Below are 21371 nucleotides of genomic sequence, written 5' to 3' on the forward strand. Positions count from 1 at the left end.
GTAAGACCTAACTCTTACGTGAAGAGAGAAAAAATTAGTCTCAACTTAACTGTATGTCTGGCACACAGTTTTTATAATCATAATATCTTTAGGCCTTAAATTACACAACATGTCGATGAAGAAAAAAGATAACAGGAGATAATGGAAGAGCCACCCATGCCTTCATCACCAATCAGCACGCAGCAGAGGACAAACACCCAGGGGAATGTAAAACCCTGCATATCCTCTCTCTCTCTCTGTCTCCTTTATGTTTATTTTTTAATCTGTCTCCCTCATTAGCTTCTGTTCGATTGACATATCTCCACGGCCTATAGGGATGACTGCCATTCCAGTTTGTTTTGCCCTTTGATTACATGCTCATAAATTATTGATTTCTTCAGGGCTTATCTCCTTTAATCACCTCATTAACGCTTTGATCACTCAGTGACTCAGTTAATGTTTTACCTGCACACAATGACGAAATGTCAATGCAGTTAAAATATAATAATAATAGTAACAATAATATATAATAAAAGAAAAGTATCATTCTTCAAAGCGTAAGCGGGATTATTGCTTCTGAAAATGAGCTGCCAGCCTCCATTATTAAAACCTCTATTTAGATAATGTGCTTGTCTTTCAGATGTCTTAGAAATTGGAGTTCTGTGTTGAAACAGGCCCTTGGGGTGTCTAATGAGTTGGCATTATTCATGTATTTTACTATTTGCTGGCACAGTCTGCAAGTAATGGATTGTCTTTGTCACAGAGGCAATTCTGCATGAATCACTAGCTTTCATTTAACAGTGTGAGCTTTTTATAGTTACTTTGATAAGATAGATTTTACATCATTTAAGTAAGATTACTATTATTCTTCATAACTTCCTTCCATTTATAGAAACTTTTTTTGCTCTATTTATCATTAATTATAGCAAGACCAACAGTGAAAGTGGAAATGTTATCCTACTTAATATTTTCCTTTTTAAATCACATCATGTGGCGCCAAACATAATGTTTCCGTAATAATCATTTTGTGTATCCACCGAAACACATTTCTTTTCATTACTTTAGTTTACATTGACAAGATCGTTCCTCATTTCTGAACATCAAATGTTAAAAACATCAAAATGTTGAGACAAACAGAATGTAAGCGATGGCTGGACCAAACGTCCCTCCTCCAGTACCTCTACGCAGTGTGCGTAAAAACACATCGTATACGTCAAGTTCGCCGTGTTTATGAGCCTTCTAGCGGAAGTAATGTTTTCATTTCAAAGTCAAAGCAGCAGTTCAGCTGAATGTTTGTGGCTACAGATGCGACGTGAAGAGAATTTGCCAACCTCAAACAGAATCCCATTAGATGTGTTTGTTTCCTTTTGGGTATTTCAATAATTTATGGGGTTTCACAAGAGCGTCAGTGCAACTTTTAGAGCAGGTCAAACCGGAAAACCTCTGATATTCTCTCTGACTTGACTATTATTTTCCTCCTCGGCGGCTCCAGCTCTGTCTCCGGGATGCTGAGCAGGCGGGCGGGGCAGTTTTTCCTTGCAGTCCCCTGCCGTGGAGTGATGTAGCAAGACGTACGGGACAGAGCGGACACAGAGGGGAGCAGAGCAAACGACAGTACGGTTGCTTTTTAGTAAACTCGTGAAATTCTGCGTATTTTACAAGCATAATGGATTTATTTAAGAACCTAATCTAACGTCAACACTGCCGGAGCCATCCGTGCAACCTGACACACGGACATCTTGTTTCTCTCGTATCAGGACACCGGAGAGTAGCGAAATCTTTTTTTTTTCTTCATTTTGGACCCGCTGCAGGTTGTATTGTAGTGGAGCTCTCTCCGGCTCACCATGGCGTGGCCCTGTATCAGCAGGGCGTGCTGCATGGCCCGCTTCTGGAACCAGCTGGACAAGGCTGACATTGCGGTGCCTTTGGTGTTCACCAAGTACACGGACGTCTCTGAGATGCAGCACATCCAGCTGCAGCCGCCGCTCCACCCTCCCCAGGCCCGGGTCGCCATAGAAACGCAGCCGTCTCGCGCAGAATCCAGTAACGCGACAGCTACACGCGCGCCGCGAAGGTGCGTCTCCGAGGAGCGCGTGTGCAGCTCGGTGATGCGCGAGGACTTTAAACACTGGAAAGTGCGACCCGAACCGAGCTGTAAACCCAAGCACGAGTACCACGGACCGGAAACACCGTTCAACAGCGAGACCCAGTACCAGAAGGACTTCAAGCCCTGGCCCATCCCGAAAAGGTACGACCATCCCTGGATACCCAAACCTCCAAATGACGACCGGGCACCTGACAGGTCCAGACACGCCAAACAGCACGTGTCGCTGGAGGATGCGGACAGCGGTGTGGAGAAGAGCGCTATTGCCGACAAGGTGCAGGAGAAAGACCTGCTCCAAGGGCAGGAGAGGAAAAAGAAGTCCAGTAAACCGGACGGGGTGAAGAAAGTTGTCCTGAAGGTGGAAGGAGAGGGCAAAGGGAGAGCGGCGGCGGATGCTGTGAACAGGCAGATCAAAGAAGAGATCACAGCCGGCAGCTCGTACAAGTGAGTTTACACTGCTGCTTTACTCTGTCACTGGTACGGTCACTGCTACCTGTCCAGAGCCTCAGGGTCATCGGGGTCAAAGTTGGTATTACACCGTCTAAATAGATGTACATGTAGATATAAATACTTTATGCAGACTCAGATGTCACGCGCTATAAATGTCAATCTAAAAATACACAAGCAATTTGTTGTCAGGTGAAAATGTTTAGGGACTGTATGAAGATGATTGCAGTGTTTTGCACAAGAAAGTGCACAATAAAAGGCAATTGATTTGCAAAGGCAAAAATGATGACAAAACAAAACCATGCATCCTGGTTGCCAGATATTTCAGTAACATTTTTTTTTTTATCCCAGAACTGTCACTTGCATTTTTGCGTGTACTCATTTTAATTCACTGTATCTCTGCTGTCTGTAAAGATGAGCAACTACCAACAACCAAAAACCCAAAAAATACCTGACCTTCCCATTTTTTTAAGCATTCCCTCAAGTAGTTTTCACATAGTCCATTATTCATTGGATCCCTGAACAAACCTTCAATAAATAATACATTTTTGCACAATAAGCTCTTAATTAGGGTTAAATAATTTATCACTTAATCTGAGGAAAGCAGTTTCATCACAAACTAACTGAAAGCTTGTTTTCTTGAAGCAAATAACTCAAAGATACACAACTGGAAATATTACAGAGCAGTCAAAATTTCCCCACAGAAGCTAGGGGAAGTAAATAGAAAGGTCAAGGTGGAGTTGTTGCCAAACACTGTTGATGTTTAGGTCCACAAGGCTAATCGCTGTCCTCTTATGCAATGATCCTGAGGATGATGGGCACTGGTGGATGGACGAGCATTAAGTTACGCATGTCACAGTGCGCAAGGCTGATGGTTGTGAGTGTGAGATGATGTGATATGTAAGGTCCATTTCACATTTGAGGCTTGATTTGTCTTTTTATATATTTTTCTTCTGCTTTTGTAATCTCTTCAATGCATTCGATGTTTTATTCCTTGTTCTTTAAAGGGTAAGATGGGGTAAGGATACACGTTATATTTTGGCTCAGTGTTGTCACAGAGCACAGGTCTGGATTGATGCAGGGACCCTTGTTGAAGTGGGATTTGGCTGACAGAGGTGAATGGCGCTATGTGAGACGAGTGAGCGGGTCTTACAGCTGTTTGGTGCCATGCTTGTGTGTCAGCAGGGTGCAGCCTGGGGCCCTGTCCCCTGACATGGCATGAAATGGCTGCATAGTGACAAGCGGCAGCCCAGTCAACTCTGTCTTCTTCTGCAAGCAGAGACTGAAAGCAGGTCAACTGTGGGTTAATACAATGAGCAGAGTGCCCAGACGGCACACACACACACAAACATACACATAAACACATGCACTAAAAAGACATTGTGTCAGTGTATGTTTCAGGCTTCTTGATATCACTTTTTCATTACTGAATGATTGGGCATAATAACACAATACCATCACCACACTTACAAGACTAATGATGATAGAAAAATCATCATTTTAAGCTAATAACCTTAAAAGCTCTGAATTAAGGCCTCTGTGAAGCTGTCTGTCCTGTCAGTCTGAGCAGCTATCGTTAGCTCAACAGTGCAACTTCAGTGTCGTGAGTCTGATTTGAAAACACTGTCAGACATGATTTACTAGCAGTTTGTCATTATTAACTGTCCAACTGTGCAGCTGTTATTAATACATTTCACACCACTTTGAATGTCATGTCATAATTGACTAATTACAAGTATACCACTAATATAACATCTTGGATGTGTCTAAAGTGACACAACCTAACCATAAACACACAAAGAATAGCATGTCTGCATACAACGAACACAGCCAGGCATAATAGAAGCACATCCAGAGATAAAGACAGACATCACTAAATACATTTAAAGTTAAAAGTGTAAAGTTAGCCAGTGGGATGAGACATTCGAGTTTCAAAATCCTCTGTAATTTGCTCCATTTATAAGGTGCATAGTAGTTGAACGCAGCTTTCCCAAGTTCATGGTTTACCCGAGGGGTAACTAAAGTTAAGCAGTCCTGAGATCTGGTCTGATGAGCAGTGGTTTTAAATTTGAGAAAAGAATTCATGTACTGAGGCGCTGTTTGATAAAAATGATAGAATGCAGTTCTTATGTTGCCAGAGAGAACCAGCCTACTTTTTCATACAGCACATTAAAATAAATAAGCTCGAAACGTATTTTTCACGAATCGCAAAGTGCAATGAGAGACTACATCGAGTTAGTTTAAGGTATATTGAGCAGCACGAGAATAAAGAATGTCTGTCCTCAAGAGAGAAACTTGCTTTAACAGTTTTATCTTTAGTTTGAGTGAGGTTTAAAAATGAGCCTGCTGTCTAGCTAAATTCACAGGTATTTACAGGACTGGACAGTTTCAGTACCATTAATGGCAGGGAGACGCGAAGTGGATGGGTTCTAGAGCATAAAACACGTTTTGTCTTATCAGCATGGATGAGTGTGAGATCACACATGGGGCCTGAAGAACATTAATACATTCTTAACCTATAATATGAAAAAAACATAAAAATCCGGTCTCCATTGGGCTGCTGTTGCAGTAAAACTTTCCTTTTTCTCTTAAGTGTAATTCTAGTTAGTGAGTCCATGTATTGATTGTGTAGCAGGATGCAGCTTTCATTAGGGAGCCACATTCAGTGGCTATTCAAAGCCAGGCCTCCATCCCATTGTACTGATTTGCACCAGGCTAATTAAATATGAAGTCCCGCTCCCCTCATCTCTATTTTCTGACGGGAACGCTTGCGGTTTTATAAACTTTTACTTTCCCACACAGAGCTCACTGAACACAAAGGCTCTTTTTCTGCCGTGCACCTGGGAAATGCTGAAGGCAACTGTTGTTCTTTTCTGCCAACCACAGTGTTAACTATTCCTTTTCTTGCCTGAATTTGTGCAGCATTTTCAACTAACAGCCTCCCGGTCACAAGCCCCACCCAAACTTCATCTTGCTGCCTACTCGCTGCATTATGTTTAAAATGGCAGTTTTTGCATGAGAATAATCCCGAGTCTCCGACAGAAGCTGCTTGAGTCTTTGTCAGTGTTTTCTCTTGGCTACCAGCTCTGCTGTAAAAGACAAAGGCTATCCTTCATCTTGTCAGCAGTATTTGTTCCATTGTGCGATGTGTTGTCTAATAAAAGACATTCAAAGAGCAGATGACATGATGAATGACAGAGAGAGGAGTTTCATCGGCAACAGTAAGGCAGGTAATGCAGGTTCACTGAGTTCAAGACGGGAGAGAGAGAGAGACTGGGGAGGCATGAATTTTTGATTTTAATTTGTGTCACGTATCACAGCTCAACATTTTTCAGAGCAGTACAACCTCAGGAGCTTCTTCTTTTGGCTTTGTTCTCTCGTGTGTCTCAGCCGGGCACATACAGTACAACCCTGCCTCCCCCGGACGAGGATGCTCCATCAACTCAAAATGACTTTGTGTCACGTTTACAGAACATACACAGGGCCCGTGGTAGCAGACAGTGCAGTGTAAAGAGGCCAATGGATTCTGGTGGATTTAAAAATGATCCTCTTAGAGAGTCAGCAAAGCCTCATGTTCTTACTGACGAGCAGTGAATGCAGAAACACCCATTCTGCTTCAGTTGCGAGACAGAGAGACGGGACAAATCCAAGAAAAAAACATGGCGGCTTGTTATCTTAAATGTCCCAAGCTAACTCGCAGTAAAACTGCTTAGATTTTTTTCCCTGAAACTCAAACCAGTGTGGTTGAGATTTGTTGCTGCCAAAATATAATCCCAGTATCTCATTTGACATCCAAAATTCATTTGTTGCACCAATCCAGAGCTCTGCCAGCTAAAGCTAACTGTTTTATGTAACCAATCTAATCTGATTGTATCATATCTGATGACAGTTAATTTAAAAGGAAATATCTCACATCACTCGTGAGTTATGTAAGATGCTGTAACCCAGTTAAACCCGCAGTTGTGACTGAACTCTGACCAGTGTTGATAAGTGAAAACATGCACTTTGTGGAAACTGGCTGCATCACATAAAGCACTCAACATAACAGCCCAGATCAACATTATCAAACGTTCCTTCTCTAGAACATTTAAAATGGTTGCTTTAGTATTTTGATGGTTGTGGTTTTTATAAGAATTAGCACAGATTTGAATTGGTACCATTGCAAAGGACCAATTACTGATATTACCAACAATGCAGTGAAAATCCCCTGAAATACTATAATAAACTGTTGCTGCTCTCAGTGCAGCCGTTTCCATTGAGCCACTGCATGAGAAGCTACAGAGACGCTGTGAGACAGAGATGAGGCCAACTGATCCCAGTGGAGGGAGGGAGTATTGACCAGAAGCCAGGCTCTGACACACCAAGAAACACTCTTAGGAAGTGAGGCTACAGTATTGTGTGTGGGCAGATTGATTCCCTGGAATACTCTGGGAGAAGCGGGCCAGCCCTTTATCTCAGGCCAGCACTGGTGTAGACTTGCAGCCAGAATCACTGTGGTCACCATCAGTGATAACTGCACACAAGTTGATCTCAGCAGCGTGTTTGTGCACAGATGTATTTATGGCTCACAGAATTTCAAAGTGCATTCAAACTTGAGTCACACTCAAAGGCAAAGTCCGTTTTACACTGCATCCATATATAGACATGAGAGAGCCAGCTATTTTTCCTCACTGATTATGATAATGTAAGAACAATCGAATATTCACTCAAATGTCAGAACATTGTAAAAAATACTCAGCACAGTTTCCCAGAGCCCACAGTGACATGTTCAAAATGGAACATGTTCATGTCCCCGTCCGGATGAATTCTGATAACTCTGGTGATGCTTGAACTTTACATCTAGCGCCATCATCAGGTGTGTCCAACACTAGAGGACGTTTATGATCAAATACCTACAAAAACTTTGCAACATATCGTACCTGATTAGCAAACCTTAGCATCAGCATGTTAGCATTGCCATTGTGAGCCTTTTAACGTAGTAAAGGAAGTATTTCTAATATTTTTGTGTGTGGGACACAGAGCAGAATTTACTGACCATTGTATACTTTAGGGTACTGCAAGGATTACTTGCTCATATTTTCATCTTTAGCTTTACGGGGTGTTGTGTGGAGGACTTTATGCGATGTTTAGATTTTTACAGGAGCCCTTTTGCATTGCAGGGAGCTGTTGGAGGAAGGTCTGCTTGCAATAAAAGGCTTGATTCACATTATTGATTCAGGTTTTATTTTCTGCCTCAATGAGAATCCTTTACTGACATTTTTACTCTAATCCTGGCTGGTTTTCTGTCGCCTGCCAATAACCTGTCATCGTACTTTTAACTGTGAGACGTGTGCAACTCGACACTGTTAAAGCAGTGCACAAATTTGCTGGCATTTGTTTTTACTCTTTTTCTCCGCTGACTCTCCCTTGGTGAGCGGTCCAGATTGTGCCATGTTAGAGCAGGGCTGCATGAGGCTCAGCAGTGCTGTACCCTGGCCTGGTTCCACCCCCGTCAGTGCCAGTGTTTGGTTGCAGTGACGAGGCCTTTCTCTGCACATCCCCTACACCACAGCGGGTCAGCAGGGTCAGCCGTCCAAAGCAGCTTTAGTCACACAGCAAGACATTTCAGGCAGTATGATAGCATTGCCTGGGCCTCCGTGACTCACAGAACTGAACAGCATCTTCCAAAATGATAAAGGAGAGAAGATGCACAAGTAGGAAAGTAAGAGAAAGTAGAAGAGGAGCTTATTTGAAATGTGTTGAGAGAAAAAGAGTAAGTATTACTTACATTGAGGGGGCATTTTTTTTACTCTTTGTAATGCAATCAATACAGTAGTCCTTCAGTAAATGCTACATGGATTTCGCCCAATGATTACTCAAGAAGATAGATAGATAGATTAATCATTAGTTGCAGCCCTAGAAAAAAAACTGGCAAATGAGTCTGTAAAAAAGGACTCGTAGCTGCACTTTAGGTTCCTCACTGTGTCTCTGTGTTTATGTACTCAGACGTTTTTCTGACAGGCAAAGCAGATGGACGTTGACTTTAGTTAAGGTTATCTATGAATATAAAGAGATGAAAGAGAGCTGAGTAAACTGGTTTTGTTTGCTGCTTTATATTGAGAAATTTATATGGAACATTTTTGGCCATTGAAAGGTTAAGATGAAAGATTGTATGTGCCCAAGAATCTTCTGAAAAGTTGGTTGTAGGTAGGATATTTCTGTGATAAGAACGTTCTTGACCATATGACAAAATACAACTTGCCAAAATCCAGCGATGACTCAGGGTAGTTTGTCTGCCTGGTTTAGAGCTCACAGTCGCTGCTGAGCTCTCCTCGCAGGATTTTTCTCTCTCCTCGTACTCAGCCGGGTTTTTCTGCTTGAGGTGGTGAAATAAGTTTGCTGCCTTGTTACATTACTGTGGTTTGTTGTACATCTGACCTTTTGAAACCAAACCACCTCCACATTACTGAAGTCACTCCCCATTTTGGAATTAACTCCGGTGGCAGTGTTAGTCGCTTTCAGCCATGCTTGTTATCGATGTGTGAATGATGCCATTACGATGCATATTTATTATCTATAGTGATCCAAGACACATGACTGACTAACGGACTGTATATAAGGAAACCAGAAGAAACCTCAGACATCCTGATGACAGCAAGAAAGCCAAAAACATGGGGAATAAAGCTGGCTGTACTGGAGGAGAGCAGTGTGGGTTTCCTTCTGACATTTTCTTGGTTTAACACCTTCTGTGGCATGAAACAGTTAATGTCTTAGGATGTATACAATGAGCTCTGTGCTTCCTGCCACAGCCAGCTGTAGTGCTGTATGTGGGTATGCTCAGAGGCTCGGTGTCTGTTAGTGCCTTACAGTCTCAGTGAAGTGCTGGCTTCAGAGCTGCACAGTAAAACGCCTGTGTCTCACATTAACCTGCCATTGTGACACTGAGCACTGAGATAATGTGTCCAGGGCTGAAGGGAACAGCTTCGTGTGGACGTCACACTGTTGTGCTTTCGCTCTCACGATGTGATGTAGCAGATACTGTACAGCTCTCTGCTGACAGCCACTGCACCAGTGACGCTTTTGGAGCATCATTTTTAAACAAGTACCAAGTACACAGTGACCACAGAGACACAGGCTTCGTTGTTAGGCCGTCAAATGTTCATGAATAGTAGCAATGTTACTGTACAGACCGGTGTTTCACACTGTGACCCCTGTGTGCACTCACAATCTGTCGCTTTCTCTGTCTTCCTCACATACACGCACCCTTGTGGTGGCATGTGGGTGCTTCATAACCTTGGACTTGAACATTGTTGTGTAACCTGTCCTTGCATTGTGGCGTCTTGGCCCAGTCGAGCATTGAAAGTGGACTTCAGTCCTGTTATGTAATCCCTCTGTATGTGATTTCCACCTCTCCTCTGCACCACTGGACGGATTTCTGTGTTCAGCAGCCATGTCACTGTCGCCAGCTTTTGTAGCATAAACGCTTTGCTTTTCACATTGCGGTAAAATTACATTACAGTTTTGTTTAATACTTGAACAGCTTAAATGTTAGCGGCTGATGTCTAATTTAAGTGTAGATTAATTGGAGATGATTATGTAGTTATGAAGATGAGATGTCAAAAGTTAAAGCATTTTGCTTTTTAATTGAAAATCTGTTGAATCATTTGTTATTGTCAGATGTCTTGCTCACAAAGGTTAGATGAAATGCCTGAGCAACTTTAAAGCGTATCATGACATTCATATTTTAGCCATGCTAGCAACATGGCTGTAGTCTATGAATTTTATTTATGACCAAAACCTGCAAAACGACCTCAGCTGTACTTTGAGTTTTGTGCTCATTACAGCCTCACGGAGCTACTTGCATGGCTGTAGACTCTTCATCTTATCTTAAGGTATGTTCACCAGTAACACCAAGGCTGCGCCTCACTAATCGACACTCCCACATGCTGTCCCATGACAATCCACCACAAGAACACTTGAGGTCGAGACCCAGCTGTGACAGCTCTGCATCTCATAAACCTCATTCGCAATGTAATACATTAAAAAAAGTAAAATCCCTGCCACGCGCATTACATCAAACATGGTCTCCAAGGCTGTTTTCCATAGCTGCCAGTTATTGATTGGGTGTCTTTCCATATGACTTGGGCTCACAAATTGTTCTAATGAGGCTCTGATACAGCAGCCGAGGCTTGTCTGCTCATGGTGATGTTGCCTCATATAGTGCTTTACTTACACTGGGAACAGGGACAGTTTCATGGCTCTCAGTATGCCTGCTGAATTGTGCTACATTGGGGGTTGGAGAGTTTATGTGTTTGTGACTGCACTGGAGCCACAGGGGACGACTGATAGGTGTCATCTGACTGGCCCGAGTCAGAGAGCTGCCTGCTTTCTTTTGTAATTATTTCAGAGTATCACAACATCATCCACATGCTGGAGAAGCAAGAGAGGATAAAAACTATTTTAACGTTTTGAGTGAGGACACTGAAACCAAATTCTGTGATGTGTTTAAGTGTACATACACTTCCTCCTCACATATAAGGGCATTTCTAGTAAATTTCTCTTTTTTAAAGCATTATCCGATGACCCTACAGACATTGACGTTTAAGCAGAGGCACTTTTCATCTTAACTGTTCTCTGCGTCTAGCTTTTCCGTTGTGAAGTTTTGCTGTAAGAAACAACAATTTGATGGTATCATCTTGGTGTTAAGGAGATTGTGACATTATTTTAATACATTTTGTGGAAAAAAACAGTCAATTCATTGTGTAATAATCTGCATATTAATCGATAATCACAAAATTATTAGTAGCAGCTCTCATACAATGCAAATACTGGCAATTAAGCAGTTTCTGTATCTGGAACATATGGTAGTTTGCTGCAAATGAATGAATGAGTAATGCTGAGGGTATATAGTACACTGCAGATATATATACACACACACACACACACACACACACACACACATATATACATATATAGTGAGAGACAGTAATGCCGTGTGATATATGAATATAAACAGCTTTAATATGCACCTGGTATGAGGATGCAGTGGCTGTCCTCCGTTATCTTTGAATGCAAGGAGGCTGATACAGAAGGCATGCTGCAGGCCAGCCTGCTCTGTGTGAATGCCATACTGCTGACCTTCTTCAGAACTGCTGTGTGAGGACTACAGAATATCACGCCATCAGACTGCTGCAGACCTCCTCCCACCTACAGCACCTCTAACATCCTCTGCTCTACAGTAGTAATGCACCACTTCATTTCACATTCATTTTCTCTGGATGGGGATCCCAAAATTGCTGTCATGCTGTTTACAATAAAAGTAAATGCTATTTTCTTTAATGATGTTCCAATAAAGAGGGTTTTTATGAGACAGTCACCAACAAAATACAGCAACGTACATACTAAAGACAATGTAGAGACCCATCACTGATTTGCGTAGGGTTATGCGTATGAGGTATATCTGCCACACACTGCCATTAATCATGATTATGAATGGGTTTAAATACTCAACGGCACAGTGCATTTTCTTTTGATAACTGACTTTCTTCTTTCCACACAGCACTGAGTACAAGGCTTACAGAGATGTGAAGCCTGCCAAGATGATCCGGGCCAAGTCGCAGTACCTGCCACCGAATGAGAAGACCAGCCTAGAGACCAGCTACAGTGCCACCTTCAAGGGGCAAGCTCCGCTGCGGCCTGCTGACAACAAGGCCCAGGAGAGGAGGAGGATACGCAGTTTGTACAGCGAACCTTACATAGACCCCACCAAACAGGTGAGAACACGCCTAAACGGGGAGCTGAACAAATCTTTGTATTACTGTAATCTGAAATTCTTGCCATGCTCATCTCATTGCACAACAGAGTTTTAGAAATGACTAGCCATAACTGAGGCATCTCAGCTCAGGAATCTCATTTCCACTGTCCGACATCCTTAGGTTGACAGGTATAGTGCCTCTCGCTCTAAACCCAAAAAGTCTGGAGCCACAGCGGCAGGCCAGGGCAAGCCAGTGAAGAAAGCCAAAGATAAGCAGAGCGCCGCACTGAGGGGCTCCAAGAAGACGACCTCGGAGAACCAGCCTGAGAACCGGCCGGCGGTGGGGGACAAGGAGAAAAGTAAAGAGATGAACAACAAACTGGCTGAGGCAAAAGAGTAAAAATCATTTAGCACTACTTCTCCTTTTATTTCTTGTTTTTTTGGGGGAAAACAAACACAGAGGCTGCAAAATTAATTAAGGTTCTCATCTTTATTCTCATCTTTCCTTCTTCTTCTTCTTTCCCTCTGTTTCCCCCTGCAGTCACTTTCCTCTTCTTTGTTCAGTCTCTCAGTATCCACTCATTCCTCCTCTCTGTCCTCTCTCACTACCTCTTTGGCTACATTTGTACAATAACAGTGAAATCAGATGTTGGGGTTTAGACATGACATGTCATTGCTCCTCCCACCTCATGCTATACTCGATTGCTATAGTGACGAGTGGGCGGGAGCATGTGCTTCCTCCGCCATTTGATGCCACCCACCACCCCCACTCTGCTCGCTTCCATCTCCAGGTTGCCATGGCTACTGGTTGACTGGCTAGCCAATGGATAGCTCTTGTTGCATGGGCCCACCAGCAAGCAAATCTGAAGGGTTGGCTTTGATCAGCTGAGCAGATTGCTTTGTTGAGTTTATCAAGGATCCCCCCCGCCCCCCCCGCTTTTTTTTTTTTTTTTTTTTTTTTTTGGAGAAAATGATAATCAAATTGGCACTTTGGATATGGTTTCTGCACTTGATAAATTAACAGCAAATCTGAAAATCTTTGATAAATGTCCCGCTTGGTTCGCCATGAGTGTCTGCTCCACGGCTTGTTTTGTACCTGCTCTGTCATCTCTGCTGCTGTCCTCTGTTCATGGTAGAGCTCACAGGGCTCGAAGTCTGTGTCGGCCAATGTCACAACGCTTTGTTTAATGTGATTTTGTAACCCAGTGTATCATTTTGACTTGTTGTAAGCTACATGAAGTTGTTTCCAATTCATCTCAAGAAAAACACCCTGTTCTCCCATTCAGCATTTGCTCCTTTCATGTGAAACCCATTCATACAGTATTTTAATTCACTCAAGGCTATTTTGTAACATCCAATTTGTTGCCAACTACCCATCTGGGTCACACTAAACTGATTATGCATTAAACACCAGTTATTTGCATAACAGATGAGTATTCCCACTGAATTAGATAATACTGTCATGCAGTCATAATGACATTTAACATTAGAGTAGCAACATTTCTCAGAATCAGAGAGGGACGAGTTCAGTGGAGGTGGAGAATGCTGTATCGAGTAGTTCGGGTTGTATCATGTCTGCCAGGCACACAGCGTGCAGAGATGTCCATCTCAATAGCCATAACTCAGTGTAATCACCTCCAAAGTAGTCTTTATTAACAAGACTGAGTCCTCTCCAAACCTTCACAGCAGTTGTCCAACTGCAGGAGCATGCATTCAAGCACACACCTCCTTTCTGGCTTTTCTGAAACGCACTCTGGTGAGGGTGACCGTAGCCAATGTGATTAGACTGCCACGGGATGATAGCAGACAGCTTTTATTGCTGCTTAATAGCACTTTTCACATGACTGTTAAAGAGAGAACAGTGTGGTTGAAGCACAGACTCATATTCCAAATAAATCATGAACAATTCACTGCCATGTATGAATTTATTTTTTTTTTTAGAATAAGACATTACTTTTGAAATAATAAGCTATATCTGCCAAGACCATCTTTTATTTTAATAACACCACAATAAGGGCACGGTGATGTAATGATAAGTGTAACTGCCTCTGTTTTGGACTCCAGTGTTCACCACGCTCTGTTTCTGAATCCGTGTCTTGTTTTACCCAAATTCCAGGCCCAAAGTATGAAAGGTACTATATGTTGGTTTGACGAGGTTGAGTCTTTTTTAAAGATATTGATTCAACACTGGATTTACTTTTGCTTTGTCTGGAAAGTTCAACTTGGTGGCACTGTGTTTGTGTGTAAGAGGTATCTGGCAAAGCATACCAAAATAAGCTGTAAAGCCTCCATTTTTAAATTCTGGTTTAATCCAGATTTCCTCAGTGAGATGTGTTGAAAAAAGGCAACCTGAAGTAAGTTGTATTGTAACTGTTTATCTGTTCAAACTAATTATAACCCCCTTTGTATATATAGCTTATATCTGTTTATATATTACAGCAGGGCTCCATGTTGGCTGGCTCTACACTTGGTCCAAAGCATCTAGCTGCTTTCTCTGAGTTTTAGCATAACTATATAGAGACACTTTTTTTTTTCAAGTCTGGATTAGAAGAGCACTGTACAGTCTTCATGGGTCCACCCATCAATGTGCTCCACCCCCCCCGCACACACCTCACTGCTCTCATTAGCTCTGCTACTCAGCATCCTTCCCTCCATTCTGAGTGGACGACTGCACCGTTTCTGTTTCCTGTGATGTCTGAGACAGCAACCATCACCACTACCATCATGTCTGTCCAACCTGAGCACGCGCCCCATCAGGGATGAGGGCCCGACTCATTAGCATTTTGCAGCCTTTTGTTGGGGGACCCTTTGTCATGTAACACAAGGGAGGGTGCTAGTAGGGGCAGTAAATGTAAACAGTGCTGAGCACACCACACACCCTGTGCTATCTCTGTCATTATTAGGAAATTAAGGATAGAAGGTATGGTAAAGAAAGTTATGTCTTGGGCTAAAAAAAAAAAAAAAAAAAATGACTGTGACGTGCTTGTGTTTCTATCTGCTTGCTCATATTTAATGAAACATTACAAATAAATGCAAAAAGCAGAAAAAGCAGTGTCTTCTTGCTTTTTTTTGTCATTAAGAATGGTGAAAGATTAGCGGTTGCAGGTGTCTGTCAGCGTTTCTCCTGTCCCAGTCTTTGTTTTGTGAGACAGACAACATTAAAGAAATCCACATGGAAGAGAATTTTGCTCTCACAACTTCTTTCTATGTTTATGCAAGATTGCGCTGCATTCTGGCATGAGCTCTGACATCCTCTGCAGGCCCTGCATGTTGCCCTCGTGTGAGAACTGAAGAATATATTATTTTTGCATCATGTCTCTAATATATTCCAAGAACTCCTGTGACTTACAGAGCAATATGCATGTCAAAGGATGTCCAGAAACTTATTCCAGAATAAGATGTCATGTGCTTCTTAGGCTCAATGTACAAATGATGCTCTTTTATGCAAAAAAAAAAAAAAAAAACACCCTCAAATGTGTGATGTTACATTTGCAGAGATCACATTGTTCTTTTCTTTACGTAGTCTGGTGTCATGGTTAGAGTATTTGAGGATGTCACATTTGGATGATGCTGTGTCCAATTTGTCGTGTGCTAATGAGTGACATTCTGATTCATTTGAAGGGTTGTGCTAAAACAGTACCACTACATACAACTCTGCCAGCCAATCCGAGATATTGGCTGGGTGCAGACTCTAAAGCAACACCTGTGGGGCTGTGCACTACCCAATCCCAGGTAATCAATCCCAAGAGCAATGAAAAGAAATAGACCACGAGTCACAACTGCCACTCATTCCCATTAATACATACTTGTGAATTACTTTTGTTTTCTATTACAGTGGCACAGTTTTGTTGTTCTGGTGACCCACCACATTATCTCTGGTCTACCCATCAAGTCACAGCCTCTCTGTATTTCTCTTCCATATGGACACTAGAGTGGGGGGGGGGGTTGTATGGGGCTGTCTGACTGCCTGCTGTCACATCCCACATGTACGGTTCCTTAAGGTGCCCTTGCTTAAGGAGGCCTCAGGTTTAGTCCAGTCATCTCCAAACATTCTCGAACCTGCACCCACTCTTCATGGTTTAAACAAACTGCATGACTGTTGAACTATCCACCCAGGGAGGAGAGTGGAGATCACTATTCAGCTCATTTATGAGGCAGGTCACTCAAGGAATTACATGTTCTAAACTGCATCTTAGCTTGTTGTCACTGGTTTCATACGATGTTTTTTTTTTCCATTCTAAATCTGTCTCTGAAGCATGCTGCCACTGTTTTCTGTTGGACCTGCAATCTGATGCTATGTTTGAACATTTGGTCTAGATTCTGCACTTTGCCTACACTAGAGTGTTATCTTATGTATAAGATGAGTGGTAAGTATGAATAGCATGAGGGAAGCAGCTCTGTAAGTGCATGTTGAAGATCTTCACTAATTTTTACTACTAATTTTACTACTACTACTAGTACTACTGTATTTCCATTCAAATGTGATGTGTTTGGGTTTTTCCGTCATGTACTGCATATTGTAGCTATGCTTTCACAGAACACCCTGATACCCTCATTATGCTATTGGCATCCTGTGGTTTGTAATGTCTTTCTGACTAATTGAATGGGTCAAAGTATAGATTTAAACCAGTGGTCTGTATTGATATAAATGTAAAGCTGTCCAGTGCAAAAATAGAAAAAAGCTTTAATTTGCATGTGTATTCCCACAACACAATGGGTTTTATTGTCTTGTCAAGCATTCAAAGTTATATGACATGATTTGTAAGTCACATGATTCTGTCAAGATTGTCTCGAGGCATTTTATGTAATATTTGTCAAAAGCAAACAGGCAAAGAAGCCCTTTAGTGATGTTGCAGCTTTGTCTCCTGATGAGTTTTCAGCCCTAAAAAAAAAAAAAAAAAGGCTGATATTCTCCTCTGAAATGAGCGGTCACAGGGTGCTCAGCTCAGCTCAACCCAATGACTTGTTATTCGCCTGAGAGAAATGCCTCATCATGTGTCTCTTTGTGTCTCCTCTGCTATCTTAACCATGTGCTGCCTCCTAGAGATGCTAAAGACGAGCTTCTCCGACCCAGTCATCATCATTCCCAGGGTGCTGCTGGAGGAGAACCACAACCACAGCTGGAAAGGCCCGAGCCTCGGAGGAGCGGCGGGGTCGTACGCTTTGCCCTAGATGGGAACCAGACTGAGTAGTTCTGCAAAGGCAGATACACCTTACACAGAGACTGCTGCTCTGTTCTGTAAATATCTAGTATTTGCAACTAAGTTGGATTAGGAGAAGAGGTGAATCCCACAAAAAAAAAAACCCCACTTTCTGCTATCCAAGAGGAAGCCCACATATTTGAAACTCGCATGTTTGAAACAGCTATTGCCTCTAAAGTCACAGCTGTTTGACCCATGGCATTATTATTGCAAAGGTGCTATATCATTTTCTCCTTTCATGCAATTTATTTTAAAAGAATATGTCAATATTAGTAGAAATATCACACCATAAAGTGCTTATACAACAATTACAAAAAACTGTACTGTACATTGATCAGTTTTAGTGTAAATAAATAAGCATAACTTGCAGATCGCCATACTGTATTGTAGTTTTTGTTGCATGGTCAGTCATTTTCAAAAAGGGGCTTTGTACGGTGTGAAGTGATAAAGAGTTGCACGTAGCATCGGCACAGGGCTCCCTAGGTTGGATGCAATCTTACACCTGGCCCATTAAGCTTAAGTGCATCACAGGGTGGAAAACTGTAGGATAGAAACACTGAAAATGGACACTTGAGTGGTTTTTAAACTGATAGGACTTGGCAACATTTGACAGTTTTCAACACTATACGATTTGGATGCCTGAGTTTCGGGCATTTTTCCAAAAATATGCTTTTTTCAATTTTCACAAAAGCCTTTTTCATTTAACACAAGAAGCCTTTTTTTTTTTTTTTGCATAATGTTCCCCTCCATTCAAACAGTGTGTTTTTGCTTATTGTTCCTTAACTGTTTGAGCTTCACTGTGCAGAATGATGTCAGAGGAAAGTTTCTCTGTGCTCACCTTAAATCTCAGATGAACAGCTGAACATACAAGCAGGATTTTGTGACATCATTAGTTTGGAAACCAATCACAGTCCAGTATGCAGCTTACACAAGTATGACATGGAAACCTCCAGTGAGTGGACTTTGCTGTGAAGCACAGGAGGAGACATCTTGTTTAGATGGAATTTTAAGAAACTTTAATGAGGTCAAAATGGTCAAAAATTGGCCAGCTTTCGGTATTTGACAGGTTTGCTTTTTTTTATTCTGTGCTTCACATTTCCAGCAGTAAAAACATATTTCGAATCAATACCCAGCCCTCTCAAGTTTAATCCAACAACCAACAAGCCAGGAAATAACAGAGCTGCTCGACTGTCAAACAGCTCAGCTTGTTCAACCATATGTATCCCTGCTGGACAAAAACGAGGACTGAACGTGTTACTATGCACTCCTCTCAGATGTCCAAGTCAGCACCAAAAAGGAAAGAGCAATGGATTACCTACTTTTCTTAAACAGCACAAGCAGCACTTCTAGAAGAGATTTTTGGCAACCTTTTTGGGTGCCTCTATAAGGCAGTTACTCATATTTCATTTATGGCTTACAGTCCAGTGCATAAAGGAAAGAGAGGTTAAGAAACAGTAGAGGAAACTGGACCAGGCAGCAGGTTTGAGGTTTTTGTGAAGACAAGCCGTTTCCTTGTCACAGCTCATACTGCTCCTCATTAGACTGCCTTTCCTTCATTACTGCTGTTAGCTTCATAGCAAACCGTGTGAGACAATATACAACATACGACATGCTTACACCCCCTCACATGCACACAGACGTAACACAATGTGCACATGCAGCATAGCTGAGCCCGTTGCTTCAGATATGGTGTCTCATCACATCTTGCACTGGTGCCTGTGTAACACTCAATCTGTCAGTCTTAATCAGCAAGTCAGCCATCTTGATGAAATACTCGCAAATGATTTGAAATTCAAAGAGGACTGTGTGTGAATCACCAATCGTTCTGTTTTTCTACTAAGACAAATATCAGTGAAAGGTCTTCTGTGACACTGTCAATGCAGTTTTCTGATGCAGCGAGTGAAGATCACCGATCACACCTGAAAGCAATCTTCAGATAAAGAACTTCAGCTCTTACCTGCATCAACAGCAAATACATCAGCGTTGGAGGAAAAGTTCATTTTCTTTACTTAAGTATAAAGCAACACCACACTGTAAAAATACTCCACTGCAAGTAAAACACTTGCACTGAAAATGTGAGTTAAGTAAAAGTATGCAAGTATTATGAACAAAATATACTTTAAGTATCAGAAGTTAAAGTAGTCAATGAGGTAGATTGACCCAGTGAGTGTTCCACTATTACATACTATTAAATTGTTAATGCAAACACATTTAAACGTGAATGACATGTTATTGTTGTAGTTGTTGGTTATTTTAGAGGACCCATAACTGTAATTTCCTAGAAAGTAAATGATATGGAAATGTAAATTAATCTGAATGTTCATGGAAAGAGAATTAAAAAGAATAATATGAAAAATGGACACAGTGGACAATTGATTAGATTAGATTAGACTAGATTCAACTGAGAGACAATGAAATGCAGTGATACACTTTCGATTAATTAATTCCAGTGAATTGCTAGTGTGACCTAGATAGTCTTATAGCCAGTCATTAAGATTTTACATGCTCTTCAATGGAAATTCCTCTGTAAATCAATGACTCTTCATAAACCCAACACAGCTAACTCAACACAAATGACAGTCTATACTTGACCTATGGTTTGCATTAAATTAAAAAAGATACTCCTTTGGAAACCTCTATAAAATGATTAGGAAATAATGGGACCTGTAAAATAAAGTGTTCCCACTCCTTTAGCATCTTTGTATGCTGTTGGTTGAATCTATCTGTCTAATCTAACAATTCACAACTGTCAAAAATATTGTTAAAATAACGAGGATAATTGTATATTTCTCTCGCAAGTGTAGTGGAGTAGAAGAATGAAAGTACAGGAGATTTGTACCAGAGTAAATGTACTTAGTTACATTCCACCAGTGAAATAATAAATGAAATTGATTGACAAGCAAAAGTCACTCAGCAGGTGGCTGAGATATAAGAACAGTCCTGAGACAGCGCAATTACATTCCTCGTGTTTGACGACCACAGTCCATCTCACTGTCTAGGTGCTTGAACAAGGTCCTGAGCTGCTCTGTAGAAACACCATAAAGGTGTTTAATTAGTAATGACCTGTGTGAGTGAAGCCTATGGAGATCCCTGTATAACCAACACACACACACACAGAAGGAATAACGCATGATGAATGACTGTGTCTCAGAGTCGACCTGACCTGGATGAACAGAGAGAGAGACGGGTGTGAGGAAGAGGGGGAGGGAAGAGGAAGGACTGGAGACACAGATCATGTTGCAGCCATTAGGAGGGATGCAGCTCTGTCGCTTTCCGGAATACAGACGTGCAGAGTGGAAAAACTCTTTCCTCCTCCAGTGTAACCCCCCACCCCTCCATCCCCCTCCCCGCCAATCCCTAATGCCTGATTTATGAATTTAGGAATCTCTCCCTAGACACTTGTTTTGTGTATTTAACAATGGGGATTGTTACTACTTGTGGACTGCGTGTGTGTATATGAATTATCAAGCCTCTGCACATTGCTGTTTTTACAATCCAGTGCAATCCAAAGTAGATTAACTGCAAAACATTACTCAGAGGAAGAGGAAACTTGAAGCTGTAACCCAGAAATGTGAATGAATCCAGTAACTGTTTCGAATCAATAATAAAGGCACATTTCATCTAATTTCATGATTCCCCGCTCTTTCGCTCCCCTTTGATCGCTGGTGCTGTCCCTCCCTCTATCCATCCATCACTCCCTCTATTCCTGCACTGGGCTGTTGCCATAGAGACGGGTTGCCAGGTCTCAGACGGTGAGGCTGAATGGGTTAATTAGGAGGCGGAGCGTTTGCAGCCCTCCAGATGGTAGTAAGCCCTCCTTCACCACAGGTCTCCAGGGACCTCCTCTCAAAGAGAAAGCCTCTCCTGTTTAGTATTCAGCCCCTCACCGTCAATCCAGGAGCTGCAT

General features: G+C 41.9%; 1 protein-coding gene across 2 annotated transcripts; it reads left to right on the plus strand.

Annotated features, from left to right (window-relative positions):
• The first annotated feature begins 1466 nt into the window (after positions 1-1466).
• On the plus strand, positions 1467-18076 carry map6a (microtubule-associated protein 6a). 2 transcript variants are annotated; one of them, XM_076751195.1, is made up of 5 exons: positions 1467-2527; positions 12069-12282; positions 12445-12659; positions 15885-15995; positions 17308-18076. In XM_076751195.1, the coding sequence occupies exons 1-5, from the start codon at positions 1824-1826 to the stop codon at positions 17453-17455; spliced, it is 1392 nt and encodes a 463-aa protein (XP_076607310.1). In that variant the 5' UTR covers positions 1467-1823; the 3' UTR covers positions 17456-18076. The 2 variants fall into 2 exon arrangements, with proteins under 2 accessions (XP_076607310.1, XP_076607311.1); XM_076751196.1 differs by lacking the exon at positions 15885-15995.
• The last annotated feature ends 3295 nt before the right edge of the window (positions 18077-21371 follow it).

This window comes from Chaetodon auriga, chromosome 15, assembly GCF_051107435.1.
Source record: "Chaetodon auriga isolate fChaAug3 chromosome 15, fChaAug3.hap1, whole genome shotgun sequence".
Classification (NCBI taxonomy): Eukaryota; Metazoa; Chordata; class Actinopteri; order Chaetodontiformes; family Chaetodontidae; genus Chaetodon; species Chaetodon auriga.

What these genes read in the sequence shown, in the direction of transcription:
- map6a (XM_076751195.1), top strand. Translation starts at nt 1,824, where the DNA reads ATGGCGTGGCCCTGTATCAGCAGGGCGTGCTGCATGGCCCGCTTCTGG. An exon ending in AAACTGGCTGAGGCAAAAGA is followed by an intron (nt 12,660 to 15,884) that starts GTAAAAATCATT and finishes ATTCATTTGAAG; the next exon opens with GGTTGTGCTAAAACAGTACC. An exon ending in TGTGCACTACCCAATCCCAG is followed by an intron (nt 15,996 to 17,307) that starts GTAATCAATCCC and finishes GCTGCCTCCTAG; the next exon opens with AGATGCTAAAGACGAGCTTC.